At 59.2% G+C, this 16,799-nt stretch overlaps 3 protein-coding genes across 3 annotated transcripts; all 3 read left to right on the plus strand.

Moving 5' to 3' along the window:
* Positions 1-515: 515 nt before the first annotated feature.
* SLS55_003542 (uncharacterized protein) lies at positions 516-1,685 on the plus strand (the record flags this gene model as incomplete). Its single annotated transcript, XM_066775015.1, has 4 exons — positions 516-559; positions 627-920; positions 979-1,055; positions 1,117-1,685. The coding sequence occupies 4 exons, from the start codon at positions 516-518 to the stop codon at positions 1,683-1,685; spliced, it is 984 nt and encodes a 327-aa protein (XP_066635134.1).
* A 1,244-nt stretch (positions 1,686-2,929) lies between these two features.
* RAI1_1 (decapping endonuclease targeting mRNA) lies at positions 2,930-4,666 on the plus strand (the record flags this gene model as incomplete). Its single annotated transcript, XM_066775016.1, has 7 exons — positions 2,930-3,064; positions 3,137-3,394; positions 3,453-3,512; positions 3,561-3,568; positions 3,662-3,762; positions 3,821-4,372; positions 4,479-4,666. 7 exons carry the CDS (start codon positions 2,930-2,932, stop codon positions 4,664-4,666), a joined length of 1,302 nt encoding a protein of 433 aa, XP_066635135.1.
* A 9,529-nt stretch (positions 4,667-14,195) lies between these two features.
* MST12 (Transcription factor mst12) lies at positions 14,196-16,452 on the plus strand (the record flags this gene model as incomplete). Its single annotated transcript, XM_066775017.1, has 5 exons — positions 14,196-14,307; positions 14,362-14,461; positions 14,518-16,014; positions 16,073-16,156; positions 16,215-16,452. 5 exons carry the CDS (start codon positions 14,196-14,198, stop codon positions 16,450-16,452), a joined length of 2,031 nt encoding a protein of 676 aa, XP_066635136.1.
* Positions 16,453-16,799: the final 347 nt, after the last annotated feature.

A 16,799-nucleotide genomic window follows, 5' to 3' on the forward strand; every position in this document is an offset into this window, starting at 1 on the left:
GAGAGATGGTGACAGCAAAGCGACACTTGAAAATAGACAGAAGTTGTTTCATCCTGCAGTAGTAGTTTCATTTCCGGAAGAGGGCTGAACCATGCGCTCGGCCCTGTTGCAGAGATTTGCGGAACGGCTGCGTCATTCCGCAACGACGTTCCACTGATTGGCTACATTCGTATATAGAGGACTACAGGCTTAGTTTGCCAGAGGCCTTGACTGTGCTGCCCAAGTATGTCTAATCAAATGCTGTCCTTGGAACAGACATATGCTCTGAAAGCTACCACGTCGCGGGATGGTTCCTCCAACTGCTATACCAAATACCACAGCATAACAGCAGATGATCCCAAGCAACTTAAAGCGCACAACAAAATAAACAGTCCATGAAACTTTGCTCAGAACGGTCACCACTCAGTTGTGCACGGACCACACGAGATGGAGGGGCGGAACAGCATCATCGTCACCCAAGCTCGCAACACCAAAACCAATATCCCGACCTTGCCCTCCACACCACCGCACCCACCATGGCTTCCAAACTCGAAAAGACGATAGCGCGCCAGCAAGAGAAGTAAAACCCATGTCCTTCCCCATTCTTCCGCATGACTGTAACACTGACCCGACTACGCGCGCCACAGGATCGCCGAGGGCCAATTCTACGAAGCGCACCAGCAGCTGCGCGTCATCGGCACGCGCTACGTCAAGCAGTCGAACTGGGATGCTGCCATCAACATCCTCGCGTCGGGAGCGCAGCTACTGCTGCAGGCGGGCCAGGGCGGCAGTGGCGGCGACCTGTGTCTCTTCCTACTCGACGTCTACAACAAGGCCGAGACGAAGCCCGACCCTGCCGCCAAGGCGAAGCTGCTGGGCCTGCTGCGCAGCTTCCCGCCCGAGGAGCCGACCAAGAAGCGCTTCATCGGCGAGATGATCGGGTAGGTCCCGAACGCTGCTTCGTGACGTCTGCGTGGGCTGACGCGCGTGTTTGTGCAGGTGGTCGGCCAAGTTTGGCGAATATCCCGCTGGAGATCCGGAGCTGCACCATGTCGCAGGCACAATACTTGCAGAGGGTAAGCTTCTCCCACGCATCTTTTGTCCGGGTGTAATATACTGAACATGTGGGCCTCGTAGATGGCGACGCTTACGAGGCGGAACGGCACCTCGCCCACGGCACGCGCGACTCGGCCGAGTACATGGTGAAGCTCGAGTATGAGTGGTACAGCGAAGACGACTTGCACACAGCACCCCTCTACGCCGCGCGGGCGGTGCTGCCCTACCTGGTCGCCGGCAACGTGCGCGCTGCGAACCAGTGCTTCCTGCAGTTCACGACGCGCCTGTCGCGGGAAAACCCCTCGCTGGGCGTGCAGGACGTCAGCGGCTCGAGCCTCGACCTCCGCATATATCCCTCCCTCCCGCTCCTCAACTTCCTCGGCCTACTACTACTCGCTGTCACACGCGGCAACGCGGATCTTTTCAGGATGCTCAAGAGCCACTACAAGGCACACCTGGACCTGGTAGCTGGCTGGAATGACGCGTTGGATCAGATTGGCGAGATGTACTTCGGCATCAGGATCCCCAGCCAGAGCAACCCGCTCATGGACATGATGAGCAGCATGTTCATGGGCGGCGGCGGCGGTGCGGGTCAGAAGCCCAAGTCCAAGCGGGTGGAAGCCCCAGCACCGGCGCCGGGGCTAGACTAGGCAATGGGTTGCAAGATGGCTGGGGTTGGAAAAAGAAATAGTAATATCATGACCATGACCTGAGGACTCCGACGCAGAGTCTGGGGGGGTATCTCATATTTCCTTCTTTCGTGCGCCAACGCCATTTTACGCCCAGAATACCAAACACGAAGTGAAACGCAGCCTACTCCCGGACATCAGGATGGTAGCGGATCATCGCCCTCAAACATCCATTTGTCCTCATCCAACGACTCCACCTTGGCCTGCAAGCTGGCCTGCAGTGTGGCTCTGAACTCTGCCATCGCTCCTTCCGTCAGCAAATTTGGCGCGCAACGTGTCTTCCTCCAATCTGTAGGGAACGGTCTGGGGGCACCTACCGTTCGGCTCGATATGCTGCTGATGCTTCCGATACGTCTCGATCAACCTACTTTCCACCTCTTTTCCCAACGACCACCCGCATCAGCGTCCAATTCTTAAAAAGAAGCCACCCCCGCGCGCACCATCCTAGATGGTACACCCCAAACACTCACCTCTTTCCTCCCTCAAATCATCCCTCGGCATGGGTCCAACATTGGGCATCTCAAGCCTATAATTCCCGTCGGCATCGCGCGCCACGATGTCGCGATATTCACCTTGCTCGTTATCGTCCTCCTCGTCGTCGCCCTGTCGTCTATTGCCGCCGTTGCCGCCGCCGCCGTTGTTGCCATTCCCGTTGCCGTTGCCGTTGGGGTCCAGCTGCAGCGTCGTCGCGGAAGTGGCGCTTGTGCTGGATGGGCCGGTCCCGGTGGCGGTCGGGGGCCGACGCGATAGTTGGCTGCTGAAGAGATTGCGGCGCATGCCCGAGGCGGTGGTCGTGCGGTGCGGCGGAGGCGGAGGGCGGCGGGAGGACATTGCTGTTTGCTTGCCCCTTTTTTTTTTTTTTTGGCGATTGGCGGTAAGACTCGAGGGCGGAGGTTGTGCGGAACGAAGGCGGGGTTCGTCAGGGCGACGCGGATGCCGGCCAAGAGCGAGCAACGCGGAGTCCACGGGTAGGGCTGAGAAGATAAGAGGAAACAGGCGGGAAAAGCAGCATGGCAACGAGCGTGTTTACTTACAGCGCGGGGAGGCGGGCGGTTGATGTTCGGCAGAATCTGGCATGACGTCGGGCGATTTGCGCGCTTCCTGCTGCTCCCCAGGGTCCAAAGCGCGTCGAGTCGCGACAGAGCTTCCACCCCGACACGAGAAGCTTCAACACCACCTCGTTCATAGTCGCCACGCCGCCCCAAATGAGCGATATGCATGCGGACGGCCCTGCTGAGGGCCCTGCTGAGGGCCCGCACGTCGTTGCCGAGTTCGACACCAATCCCAATAACAACTGGCAGCTCTTCTCTAACAGGCCCAAGAACATCCAACGTCCGAAGGTACGCATAACCGAAAGCTCCACACATGCGATGCTCGAATCATCCTACTGACTGCCACCATCTGCATTCTAGGAGGTTGCCGAATTTTCTTATGATGAAAACCACCAGATCCACCTGGACGCGCGCTCCTTGAGCCACTACTATCCTCCCCAGCCCCATGGTGCTGAACATCATCTCTATCTCGACAAGGGCCTCGAGAGTTTCCGCTTGCTTGATGACTCGCAGGATGGCCATCTCACCGGCCTGCTTACCGCCATCATGGACATGGAACAGAAGCAAGGCGCCAAGACTGATGCTAACTTCGTCGCCTACCGCGGAATGATAACTAACGTGAGCATGCTCGTGCAGGCTCTGCTAGAAGACTCAGAGCTGATCTCAACCGGTGCAGCTACTCACTATGCCTTACCAAAGAATCGATGAGTGGTCCATGAACGCCACATTCTTCGATGTGGGCTTTTCTTGCCCGTGAATTGATGGAATAGCTAACAGACCGTAGGGCACGATGTAAGTACAATTACTTTGTTATAGCCGTGTTCAGCTCTTCTTCAGCATCCCATATCCATCCCTGCATACTGGCTTCTCACCATTGCCTTACAGCTTCATCGAAGAGGACAAGGCTGCCAAGCTTGAAAGGAAAGCGCGCCAAGCTAGCAAAGGACCTGCAGACGAACGGAAGGAGAGGCTGCAGTACTACTACGGTCAGCTCGCAACCGCACGCGTTAGATTTCGCTGCTACTTGTTAACCCACCCGAACAGGCTTCAAGTTCGAGACTCTCTACACCATCCCTGACATTTGGGATAACGTCTCCCGTGACGAGATCGAGAGCCGCGATGACAAGGTGGTGAGCAACTACGCGCAGTACTGCTCCGTCGTCGAGACCGGCGTTGGAAAACTGAAAATGGTCATCGGCGGAGAGGTCGATTGCAGTATGATCCCAGCGAATCCTTATTGCGCATGCCTAGGTGATGCTAATAGCATTCACTTAGTCTGGGATGCCAAGGTCGAAGGCAAAATGCACCACAATTACGTCGAGCTCAAAACGACGGAATGGATCGATGACCGTCTGCAGGATAAGAAGAAAATCCAACAGAAGCTCAACAACTACGACCGCCGCAAGATTAAGTACTGGGGTCAGTCGTATCTCATCGGCTGCCCGACCATCATCGTCGGCAAGAAGGACCAGGACGGCCAAGTCCATATGCCACTCGAGGTCCTCAAGACCAACAACATCCCCGCCACAATCAGAAATACCAGCCGCCTGTGGAACTCGGTTACCTGCGTCCAGACCCTTGGCGCTTTTCTTGAATGTGAGTCGTACCCATGTGCTTCGGCAACCTCAGGCGATTGACCGACTGGTCACGATACTGTTTTGCCTTATATGGCTGGCCGTCTTGGTTAACCTTTGTCTTTTAGGGTTGGACGGTCACATTAGGAATTCGACCGGCGTGTGGAAGTTGACCAAGAAGCAGCATGACTACACCGTCCGCCTCATTCACTTCGAGAAGGATGGCACTGGCGAGATCCTGACTGACAGCTTCAAGGCTCATCGTCTTGTTATGGCTCAGCAGAGCCTGTTGGCGCGAGTCGCTTCTCACGGCTGAAGAAAAGAATGGTGGCGACAACGGCGACGGGATGGATACGGATGCTTGATCAGAAGAAGAAGCTTGTCAGGGCTGCATTGGGAATCGGCGTTCCATGGGCTGAATGGCAACAAGTTATGTATTCGTGCTATGGACTGGGTGGTGTTCACCACCCTCTTCCTTTGGCTTTCCACAGACTCTGGATAATAGCAGACAACGGACAATGTTCATTGGTTTACTTTTGAGCGAATCAAAACATCAAACTACGTGAAGATATCTCGAAGAATTTTCTGTATGTTGAGGCTTCCGCTTCCGTGACTGAGCTCTAGCCACCCGCGTTTGAGCGTACAACGCAGTTCCCTTTCGCTGTATCACTTCCGCGACTGAGCGCGGAAAGTGAGCAAGCTCCGGAACAGTAGTCGTAATTAGCGAACTGAAAGGTAGAGAGCATCCCAGAGGGTTCCTGCACGCGCAAAAGGTCTCAGACATTTGTCCCGCTCATTCGGAAGCGCAGTGCGGTGATGAGCATGCCAATCGCCCAGAAGCGCCGTGACTGTGAACATACTTCCGGTCCGGCACACCGAGGGGCTGCTGCTGCTGCTGTCCCGGAGTCCGTTCACCAGAGACTATCCGCGGGGCAATTAACCGTCTGCAGTAAGGTTCGACGGCACGCTTATCAAGACTATCAAAAGCCACCACCACCACCACCACCAACAACAACACCGGGCCGCCAGAGCCGCCGCGGCTGGCTCGCCGTGTAGAAATTGCCAGGGTTGGCAAGGGCGGAGATCTGTGAGAGGTCGGGGGGATGGGAAGAGATGGCCGACAATCCTGCGGTCCAGACCCTACGGCTGGGGATGTACGAACGCTCATTTCCGCCCTCCCTCTGCCGCGTTTGTATGTGTGATGTGTGGCGCTCGGCGGCCCGCGTCAGCATAGCCGCGTGTATTCCGTCCGTCCGCCCGACCGAAGATGGCTGCTCGGACCAAGTGGGGGGAGGGAGGGAGAAAAAAAAGAAAATGAGAGTGATGGGAGAGGGAAGGGGATGTGCGGGAGAGCAAGATCTACGCCCGTCGTTGCCATACATAGATACCACGCAATGCTAATCCCTTGTCTGATCGTCATATCGTCTACAGAGTAACACACACGCAAACAAAGATGCCTGCCTCCGTACAACGTTTTGCGCACATACCTATGCTCGCTTGCCCGCTCTCTCTCTATAGTGGAACGGGCTTTGCCGTATAATGTCTCTCTCTCGGTCTTCGTACACATATCGTATGTACAATACGCGGCATTCGGATCGTCGGCGGTCCCCACTCCTCCATCTTGCTCAGCCATCCTCTTCCCTTTCCCGGTGATGCTTCTCGTCGCTTGCACATCCACCCAACCAGCCCCCTTTTTCCCCCACCTTCTTCACTTTTTTTGCTATGATTTTTTCCCCAACGGTGATAAGCGAGATGGAAGCACGGAGCGAAAGCGAGGCGTGTACCCCTGTATTGATGGGCATATTCCGATAGGCGCTGGGAAAGCAGATCCCGGTGAGCTTTATTGCTCGCTTAGGTTGACCGGTCTCCTCTCTCTATCGACACGTCGTCGTCGCTTTCTTTCCGTTCCCGTTAGCCCGCAACCATGTCGAGGATAGGATAGTTGGTGAGTGATCGAAGATCGAATGGCAGATTTTCCTGGCTGCCACTCGGAACATCTCCTTTCCTTTTTTTTTCCCTCTCTTTTTTGGCAGTAATTCTCCCATTCACCCCCACGCGAGTGTATGGATTAGCGTGCTTGGCAATATACGTTACATAGTCGACTACCAACGTAGAGTGGTCTAGAGTTTTAAATTTCACTAAGTCGTTCACGCGAGTAAGGTGTTGTATCTCTCATAAGCAGTTGCAAAGGGTCACTGGGGTAGACGAAGCCTTCCATACCCGTAAGCGGTATCACGAAGGGCATTGGGTATGATGTTGGGGTGGAAATTGTAGAAATTCATGACTGCAGCGCACATGAAGCCGGCCTCGGCGCAAATAGCAGTCGCAGGTCCTATCTACATACATTGTTTACAATGCGTTTTACTTCGGAATGAGGATAGTCCGGGAGTTCTACGCCCGTATGTTGGTCAATGATCATTTTCCGTCGGTGCCGGTCAGAAGAGAAGTAGTGTGTACACCACTATTGCAGGTACTTAGTCAGTGCTCAATAGCACCCAGCACCTATTACCGATCGCATGCGATGAACCATCTCCGCAATGGCCAGGCGTTTCGGAAGGGCTCCAAGCCCTTCAAACTTCAACGTTTGCGTATTCCAGGCTGTTATGAGGATCGCTGGGGGAAACGCTTGCGCGTTTCTATGCATAGAGCAATCGCGCACATCACACACGCTCTGTTTCTTCAGCAGCTTCGTTTCCGCGGTACCAACGACCATGTCGGGTGTAGGAAATGAAGTCGGGCTAAGCGAACGGAAGGTGGAAATTAAAGAGAAAGAAACCGGTCTTCAACACGAGGAGGAAGGGAAAAAAAAGAGTAAGCAGAAGCACGCGAAGAGGGTCTTGAGCGCATGGACCGGAAAGCCATTGTTGTATCGATAAATGCAGATCTTCTAATATAGCACACGTGGGAGCTTTGATGCAATCGTTAGTCGTCGGCCCTGATCCATCCGGACATTGGGCCGGGTGCATTATCGTTCCTCCGATGGGAATACGACGGAAGGAAGGTGTGGCTTGTATTGGATGATTCTGTGGGTCGACACACATGGTGATGGTGGGTTTCGATGTAGGCAGAGCGGTTTCCGCGCCCATGGACGAGGGAAGTGGAGGATGTGCGGCTTCTCTGCGCGCTCGCTCGTTCGTTCGCTACCTGTGGAATGGGTCCCCGGAGCTGCGACTAGAGCCCGAGGATATGGGGTGCATACGCGATCGCATATTGTGGCTCGCGAAATGTGGATGAGTGGGGTGGTCGTTCGGCGACGGAGAAAGGAAACGGTTAGTCGGAGAAGATGTGAGGCGAGAGGAAGCTAACGGCGCGCTGGTCAGCTCGCTCGCTCTCGCTCCGCCGAGCTCCGCATGGGACGGGAAGCGAGAGAGGCGAGAAAAGAGGCGCCGGCATGACGTTGATGACGTCTGTGGTGGGTTGGTGGTTTAGGCGTGCAAAGGACTGTGGCGGACGAGGAAGAAGTTACCAGGAACTTGCAAACATCGGGAAAGTCTTCCGCAGGCACCAGGAAGAAACCCGGAAGTTGTAGAACTGCTATAGGCTGGCCATATAGCCAAGCTATAACGTATTGTAGAAAGAGACGCAAGACACTGCCATTGAGGGCACAGAGTTGACGGGGAAACGCCGATGGAAGGACCGAAAATTGATGACGCACGCGCGTTCAGCCGTACGCTTGCCTGCTTTCCGCATCCGGATCATGCCACCTCGGCGAACTTGCTTTTTCTTGGTGTTGTACGTACACTGTACTTTGCAGCATAATCCATGGGTCAAGGAGACAGGTTTCTCAGGAGGCAGAAGGGCGCGCCCCACTGGGTAAGCAGGCGAATGCTGCCGTCTTCCCCCCTTTCGCTAATGGCTCGACCCGATACGCGACTCATCAAGAGTGGGCGGATGGTCTCGATGCCACAGCGAAGCAGAGTGGATGCATCTGCAAGATCAACCGTGTGGAGAGAACAGGCCAACGGCAACGGCGATTGTGAGCGCCCAAAATAATGCCGCGTAGCTGTATATCGGCACTTGGATAGGGGGCGGTTCGGTATAGGTGCGCATTATTCCGGCATTATCAGTCGATGCAGTGGACGCCGATATCTCGGGGGCCACCATCCGTCCCACTTCCCCGGCGGTGAAGCTGAGGGGGAAGGGGGTCGACAGGCTGTCTCCATAGAGCCGCAGTGGTCAGTGCTTCCCCTTCTACACAGTACACAGTACAGCGCTTGTACCGACACGGCAACCCGATATCAATCAGCAGCAGCAGCGGCAACGCGGCACACAGACCATAGACCATGCATCTGGAGCCTCGCCGCTCTCATCAGGGTCCCGTGTCAGCTAATCCTGCTGCTCAAGTCAGGTACTGCTTGCATGCACGCTTGCACCAAGCCCCACCGAAGAACCCACACATCCAACACAGATCCACCCGCTCAACTGCTGCAGACATGACGACAAAACGACGCAGCGGAGGAAAACCAAGGCACACAGCACGCAAGCAAGCAGAGGCAAATCCATCGCAAGGCGTACGAATCACGCTGATGAATCCAGACGTCCATCCTGCCGGCTCCACAACGGCACAGCCGTGCGTAGCGTGAGACACGTCGGAGCAGAGGGAGCAGACCAAGGGAGCACGTGCGGAGCTGTTGGCTCTGGCGCATGTCGCATTGAGGGCACAGACGCTAATGCAAGGTACGCAAGCAACGAAGATGGAGAAATGTCTTCGATGGGTTCCACTCCCTATTCCTCGCGGCTTCCACAGCCCACAACCCCACTCGAGGAACAGCAAGCGTCGCGGGCGAGAAGGGCCGTCGGGAGCGTACCACAGTTGCGAGAAGGCGTTGTCGCTACCGGCCACGAGTCAGCCCGTCGTTGAATCATGGCTGGCTTAGGTCCCGTTGTCCCGTTGCCCAACGGCGGGAGGCGGAGCGAAGCAAAAACAACAGGGGCACGCTCGCAATAGGTAATGCTTGCAGAGTGAGCGAGCAACTGTAGCCGCGTCTGCGCAAGCGGTGGCGCGCGCGCGGATCATCACAGATCATGGTCGTCCGGCTTAGGTTCCTTCACGGTAGCCCCTCGGTCCCTGCTACCCGGCCGACGGCTCTCGCGACAAGTACGTAGTACACAGAGGCGCATGAAAGATCGTCGCTCTTCGGCGAGACTCCGCGCTACCACCACGAACCCTACCGGACGCAGCCTGACGTCCGTCTCCGCTGTGCGCCGCCGCCCTCGCCGCCGCCGCACCGCCTTCCGGCTGATGCATGGTGGGTACGCTATGCGAGGGTCCAGGGTGAGGCCAAGAGCAAGGCCAAAGGCGGTATGGTGAGGGCTGCCTGTTTGCTGCGCAGGCGTCATGGTGAACTGCATCTGTGTACCTCCGTACTCAGCCAGCCACGGCCCAAAACCTGCACACCCGTTTAGCCCGGATCCATCTTTGCTGTGATCCCTTCCTCACGCCGGCCGTCTCGCGCTCGCGCTCGCGTCGTGCGTGTCAGCAATCGCCTGCCATCCCGGCCCCGGAAGCTCGAGCGTGCCGCCTTAGCTGCGGCGCGCGGCCGTGGGCGCTGGACACGGACGAGCGCGAGCGTGAGGATCAGGAGGAGCAACAGGCCAGGCAGCCGCCTACCCCGTCCGGAGTATACCATTGAAGCGAGCCGGTCGACGACCATGGCCACGAGGCTGGCAATTTGCGGAATTGCGGTCGACAAAAGCGGTAAGTGAGTCGAGAAGCCTCTGGCGAGTCAGACCCGCGCACGTCCGCCATCGTCACCTTCCGTTCTCTCCACCTGCGCTCCAGACAACGTTGAACGCCGCAGACGCAAGCCTAAGAGCCGCACCGACGTGCACTAGGCGCCATCGACCCACAACTGCCCATCGTCGTCTGCTTCATCATGGGCGGCGCCCCTCGCCCACCGCCCAACTGATGGCTCGAGCCCTCCGAGGGGAGGCGTCATTTCCAGGGTGTCTCTCACACCGTTAAGGTTCTTCCACGGGACTTCTCGATCGCCCGAGTTCCCTAGACCCTTCACCTCATCGATCCTCTGTCGCCCCATGAGCCGACTGTGGCGGCGACGGCGGCGGATGCAATATCGAGCTGGAAGCGCCGAGGCCTTGGAGCTCTGTCTTACAATGCTTTGTTGGCTTGAGGCACTGTGGCACGGCCGGTTTGACTAATGCTTTTCCCTTTCCATGATGCGGTGATGGCGGCGCCTTGATGAATTGTGTACGCTTCTGTAGACGGCTGCATGCTGCCGTGCCTAGAACCTCGCCACCGGCAAGCCTTTTGGCAGGCGCACATGATGCAAGCTGTATGTCAAACGGGCATGTGGACCGCAACAAGCAAAAGATGGCGCTCGATCCGGCACCGGTTCGTCGGCAGGCTGTGGCTTGAGCGACTTTCAACGGGCGCGAGTCACACAGCAACTGTTGCGGGCGAGCCGGTGCAGCGGAGCGGAAAAGCAAGTCCTCAAGGCCGGATTAGGAAATGCATGTAGGAATTGCTTCTGCTAAACGGTTCGGCCAGCTCGCCGTAGCAGCGGCCGGCGCGTTGAGGCGCACCGCCAGCGCCCGGTTGCCATACCGGCGGTGCCTCTGGTTCGTGCGCGTGCAGGAAGACGGAAGCCGGGTCTCGATCGTGTGGTGGATACCTCATTTCAGGGCTTGAGGTGCAACGCCAAACGGGCGGATATTGCGAAAGAGGGAACCCCCCTCATGGGGAGCCGGGGAGGCTCGCGTGGGCTAACCCCGCAGGCAAGGCACTGGACGTGTTCGTCGCCGCCGCCGGGCCGCCAGCGCTGGTGGAAGGCATGTGGAAGTTGCGAAAGAGTGCAGACGAGCTCTGGCGGCTCTTAATGCGAAACCTTAGCTTGCGCGTGATACGAGGGTAGTGCTGGCCGCTGGGTGATCCGAGGCAGGCGGGGTGCGGATCTTTCGTTCATCAAACTCGCTCTTCCGCGCGCCGTGCGGCCTGGCCCTCGTCAACCGGCCTAGCCCGACTCGTGCGCGCAACTGCACACTGCTGATCGGCGCGTCATGAGATACTTTGACCGACCTGGGCGCGGGCAGAGCTGAGCGCGCCCTCCCCAAGAACTACGCCGGATGCCGGCCAGCGCTCGCGCGGTCGGGCGTACCGTGGTGTGTCTTCGGTGATTGGGCGTGGAGCCCGTTGGGGGATCGGCGGTGTGAAGACGAAGCCGCAGGCGTGTACAATCGCGATGGTCGTCGGTTGCGAGGTACCAGAGCGCACCAGCGGCGCGACAAGTCGCATGGTGTTGGCTGACAGGGCAAGGCACGGCAGTTGGGCGGCACGCAGGATGGACCTACCTCGACGCCGCCCGCTGATCGAGCGCGCGTACGTAGTACCTAGGTAGTGTACCTTGGACTTCTTCCCGCCGCGCTCCCGAATCCGATGCCAGGTGTGGGCCCGACTTTCTGCACGCGCCGCCAGCCAGTGAACGTCTCCATCGTGCCTGTCGCAGCTTCCATCTGTAACTGCAGATCTCCTGCTCAATGGGGGGACGCCCGGCCGTCCAGCGCTTCTCGAGATGATGCCTCAGGAAGCGAGACCGCTGTGGCCGTTTCAGCCCGCAACCTACTTCTCGACTGGTTGCTGGCGCTGCCGGAAATGGAGGTTTGTCCGGGCGTGCACATGGCAGGCGTGCCGGATTTGTCAATCCTCAGTGAGCCTTGCGGGATCGAGCCTGGCCTCGCGCCCACGAGCCCACAGCTTCACGTCTGATCGGTCCGGGGGCTGGAGCCGCTGCCTTCAGACCTCATCGTGCGTAGTTCCTGGACGACTTCGTTATGCGACGGGCACACCAGCCGCGCTCCGAGGCCCGTCCACAGCCTTTCGAGGGACGAGCCGGCCAATGCGAATCATGATCGGCCTCATGGATGCACCCAGCGGCGAGTCCAATCACCGAGCCGGCGCCAGATGCGCGAAAAGGTGTGGCCAGCGCGCCGCAACCTCCCAGCTTCGTGCAGCCTGCCTTGGCGCGACCAGTGGCCCACGGCCTTCAACCGATCACGGGAGCGCGCGCACGCTGGCCGGATTGGCGCCCATGCCTTGCTCTGGGGGCCCGCCAGCTGGCCAGGCGGCGCCGATGTTTGCTTTGTCCGGCTCTTGTGTCGCCGTGGGAAAATGTCTGGGACAGGCGCGTGGAGCCTCGCAGGCCGCGGCCGGGCCCGCTGACTCGCTGCGCGCGTCGGGGAAGAAGGGTCGTGGGGAGAACGAATATCATGGCCTGATGGCGGTTGCTGCCCCTGGTTGGACGAGCGAACGTGCAGGCTGCACGGGGCGGAACGGCGGTGACTGACGGGGATGGGGTGCAGGGCAGCGATCGCGCAGCGCAAGGCGGATGTCAGATGGACTGGGCGCTAGAGGCAGCGCGGCCGCGGTTGCGTTATTGGCGTGGCTGGCACTCGGTGATGGCGGTGGTGGTGGTGATTGACAGCTTACGGGCAGCTCCCGCAGCCAAGGACAGACTGCGTTTCAGGCTGGGAGATCAAACGGTCGGAGGAGCGGTTGCTTGTTGCTGCCATCATCGTTCCTGCATCGACCGCCTGCATGGCCCGCTCGATCCAGCGGGCGCCGGCCAGCCACGCCGACGACATCACCACCACGCCCGCGCGGAGTAGCTGCGCGAATGCAAGGAGACGGAGTCGGTGACGGACAGGGCCCCGGCGGCGTCAGTGCTGGGCTCTGTGCCTAGGCGGCGTGGGCGGCGCTTTGGGAAGGGCAGGTGAATTTGCCGACGCCGCCCAAGCCGCCCCTTCTCGCGCGTGGGTGCAGCTCTCCGCCGTCCTCTCCTCCAGCGCGGCTGGGACCAATACTTGCCGGGCGATATTGTTGCTGGCCCGAGGCTGCCCTGGGCCTGCCGCGCGCCCCGATACGGGCCGGGTGGGCGTGCTTTTGCTCGTGTAGGGGACGGAGGGCCGGGAGACGCTGCTTGGCTGCGTGATCACTCTCGCGGCGGGTCCGGCACGTCGCGCGCGCGCTCATCCTGAGCCTGCTGACGAGCGATCCCACGTCCTGATCCTGGCGGAGTCGGAAGCGGGCTACCTGGCAGGGCATCAGGCTTTCCGCGCTTTCTGCTCGCGTACAGCGCCAGAGCGCTAAGCGGCGGCGGGCAGACCCCACGCAGGCCCATCGCCCTGCGCGACTATCGCCGCGGACAATGCTATACACCCAAGGCGCGGCCGGTATATGTCGGCGAGCGAGGCCGGCGTAGTCATGTCGGTTGCCGCGCTCTGCAGACGCTGCTCGAGGGCGGCGGGCGGGCGAGTAAGACGCCATTCCGCGGCCGCCACCTCCATTCCAGGCGGCCGCTCGCGCTTGCGATCGCTATTCGACGGCGGGCCAGCCACTCGCAGGGGCCTTCGCAGCGACCGGGATCTGGCGGCGCGCGCTCGGCGACGGAGGCCTGCGTGGCTAGGTACAGCGATAAAAATATCCGCACTGTCGCAGCTAGCAGTGCTAATCTCCTGAAACGCTGCGCTGACACACCTAAAGCCCTCGCTCCCCCTCGACTGCTGTTTCGTGTGCGAACCCTACCACCACGCTCTTGCCTCAAGTTCACCTCCCGCCGCACTCGAGACTGCGCTTCACACGTCCGAGGCAGGCCCTCGATTCAGTTTCTGTTCATTAACATATCTCAAACATCGCTCGTCGATTTCCTTCGCTTGCTCTGCTTCGTTCTGCGCCTCACCTTTCGTCGTTCTGAGTGCTCCGCGAGCCACCAGCCGTCGCAACAAAGTCGCCGCGCATCACCCGTCAATTTGCCCTGACGTCCCATCGCTATCGTCCGACCAACCCACGACGCTCCCAGGTGGACATCATGTATTCCACCGGCCACCCCGCCATGCCGCCGCCGCAGGCAAGACAGGTCGCCCCCGAGACCTTCCTCCTCGACCACGACGCGCAACAGAGCCTGCCACCCGACGCCGTTGTCGCGTTGCAGCAAGTAGATAATCGTACGCCCCGCGTTTCCAATTGCGCCGCATGAAGCACGCTGACCCGCGCCGCAGTCAAGTACTTTCTCATCTCTGCGCCAGTCGACTGGCAGCCCGACCAATACATCCGCCGCTTCCTGCTGCCCACCGGCGAATACGTCTCCTGCGTGCTCTGGTATGTTTGCGCCTGCTGCGCCTGCGCCTCCGCGCCCCCCGCTAATGCGCGCATAGGAACAACCTCTTCCACATCTCCGGCACCGACATCGTGCGATGCCTGTCCTTCAGATTCCAGGCCTTCGGCCGCCCCGTCAAGAACTCCAAGAAGTTCGAGGAGGGCATTTTCTCAGACCTGCGCAACCTCAAGTCCGGCACCGACGCCTCGCTCGAAGAGCCCAAGAGCGCTTTCCTCGACTTCCTTTACAAGAACAACTGCATCCGGACCCAGAAGAAGCAAAAGGTGTTTTACTGGTACAGCGTGCCTCACGACCGCCTCTTCCTCGATGCTCTGGAGCGCGATCTCAAGAGGGAAAAGATGGGCCAGGAGGCCACCACCGTTGCTGTCGCAGAGCCCGCGCTGTCTTTTGAATTTGATTCGTCGCAGTCGCTTTTCGAGCAGCTGACCAAGGCGCAACAAACCAACTCGTCCTCATTCAACACCAGCATGCAGCAATACTCGCAATCGACCTCGCCCGTCATGCGCGCCATGGACTCGATGCCCCCGCCGCAGATGATCCCCCAGACGATGCCCCCGACTGTGCCCGAGGAGCCCATCCCGATGACGCATTTCGGCCAGCCGCAGATGACCATGGCTCCCCCTACGGCCGCCATGATCGCGAAGAGCCGCGAACGGGAATACACTCCTATTCCTTACGATCGCAACGGCATTCCGCTGTCGCAGGTTCACCAGAGACACAGCTCCATGCCCGCATACATGGAGTACTCGCCGGCGCCGTCGTTTGTCTCTTCGCATTACGAGGACTATAGCACTCGTGGTATGTCCTTCGAGCCTATCACGCCTCCCCAGCACTCTATTGGTCTGGGAGCTGAGCCTGCGTACATCGCGAATGAAGACACCGGTCTTTACACTGCGATTCCCGACGTTGGCCTCTCGGCCAGCTTCAACCCGCTCATGCAGCTGCCTCCGTCAAACCTCGCTGCGCCGCAGTACGGCGCCCGTCCTTTCGCTCCCGGCAACGTCTACTCTGTCATCGAGGGCTCGCCCACGTACAAGCAGAGGAGGAGGCGGTCTTCGATGTCGATTGGCGGCGGCATTGCGGCGGTTGCGGCAGCGAACGCAGCCAACCCGCACGCAGCGCACAGGCCAAGCGACCTGCGCCGGTCTGTCTCGAGCTCTGTGGTGCCGGTTGCGGAGGCGGCGGAGGAGGGCGGTCATGACTCGCCCCAGAGTCTTCACAACGGCTACAACAGCGTCCAGCAGAAGGCCGAGGTTGCTGACGTGTCGAGGCACGGCACACCGCTTGCGACGGTTGAGGGAAGCCCGAACCAGCAAGCCAGTCAGATGCTGTCGCAGGATGACTTCTCCAGCCTGAACGGCGACTATTCCAGCCAGTCACTGGCTCACGACGCCGTCGTCAGGCAAGCGCCCGGCGTTTTCCGCAGGGCCCGCAGCGCCACCATGATGGAGCTTGGCCCGTACCCGCAGAAGTCTCACTCTTGCCCGATTCCCACTTGCGGCCGTCTGTTCAAGAGATTAGAGCATCTCAAGAGGTAAGCGCCCACGGATCGGCAGTTTCAAGTACATCGTGTGGACTAACTCGGCGCTTAGGCACGTGCGCACGCACACGCAAGAACGCCCATACGTCTGCCCTCTGTGCAACAAGGCCTTTTCGCGCTCCGACAACCTGGCCCAGTAAGTTCCATAGGCGCGGGATCTAATTTTGGCGCAAAGCTGACAGCCGCCCCCACAGACACCGTCGCACCCACGAGCCTCGCCAGGAGGGTGACCCAATCGTCAACTTCAGCGAAGAGGAAGAGGAGAACGACGAGGGCCTCGGCCCGCTGGAAGAGGAGAGCCCCGAGGCCGTCAACGACTACATGCCGTCGCACCTGTCGGTGTCGGCGGCGCTCGCCGATCTTCCCAACCCCATGGCCGCCGTCACCACCATGGGCCAGTCGCATCACCTGCTCTCCGCCAGCAACTACTAAGCTCGGTCGAAGGAGCATCGCCTTGCGGCTGGCTCCAGCTTCGCCTCTCCTATTCTCGTGCTTTTTAATCGCATACTAGACTACGTTCGGTTGGTTTGCCGGCACCTGCATCAAAAGAGTTTTAGATGCAGCATTTGCCGGAGGGGCCTGGGTGTTCCTTGGGAATGGTCCGGTCCGGCGAGACCGGTGTCGCACGAAACTCCAAGTGGGCCTGCTCATGACGCCATGACATTACTATTCCATTTTACTTAGCCTTTCATTTTCCGGCACACAGACAGTCGTTCCTGGCATCAGCGTCTGCGCGCATCCCGCTTCTTCTCCTTGTTCGTCTTCTCTTCTTCGTGTCG

Source organism: Diplodia seriata, assembly GCF_021436955.1.
Source record: "Diplodia seriata strain FDS-637 chromosome Unknown scaffold_3, whole genome shotgun sequence".
In the NCBI taxonomy this organism is placed as follows: Eukaryota; Fungi; Ascomycota; class Dothideomycetes; order Botryosphaeriales; family Botryosphaeriaceae; genus Diplodia; species Diplodia seriata.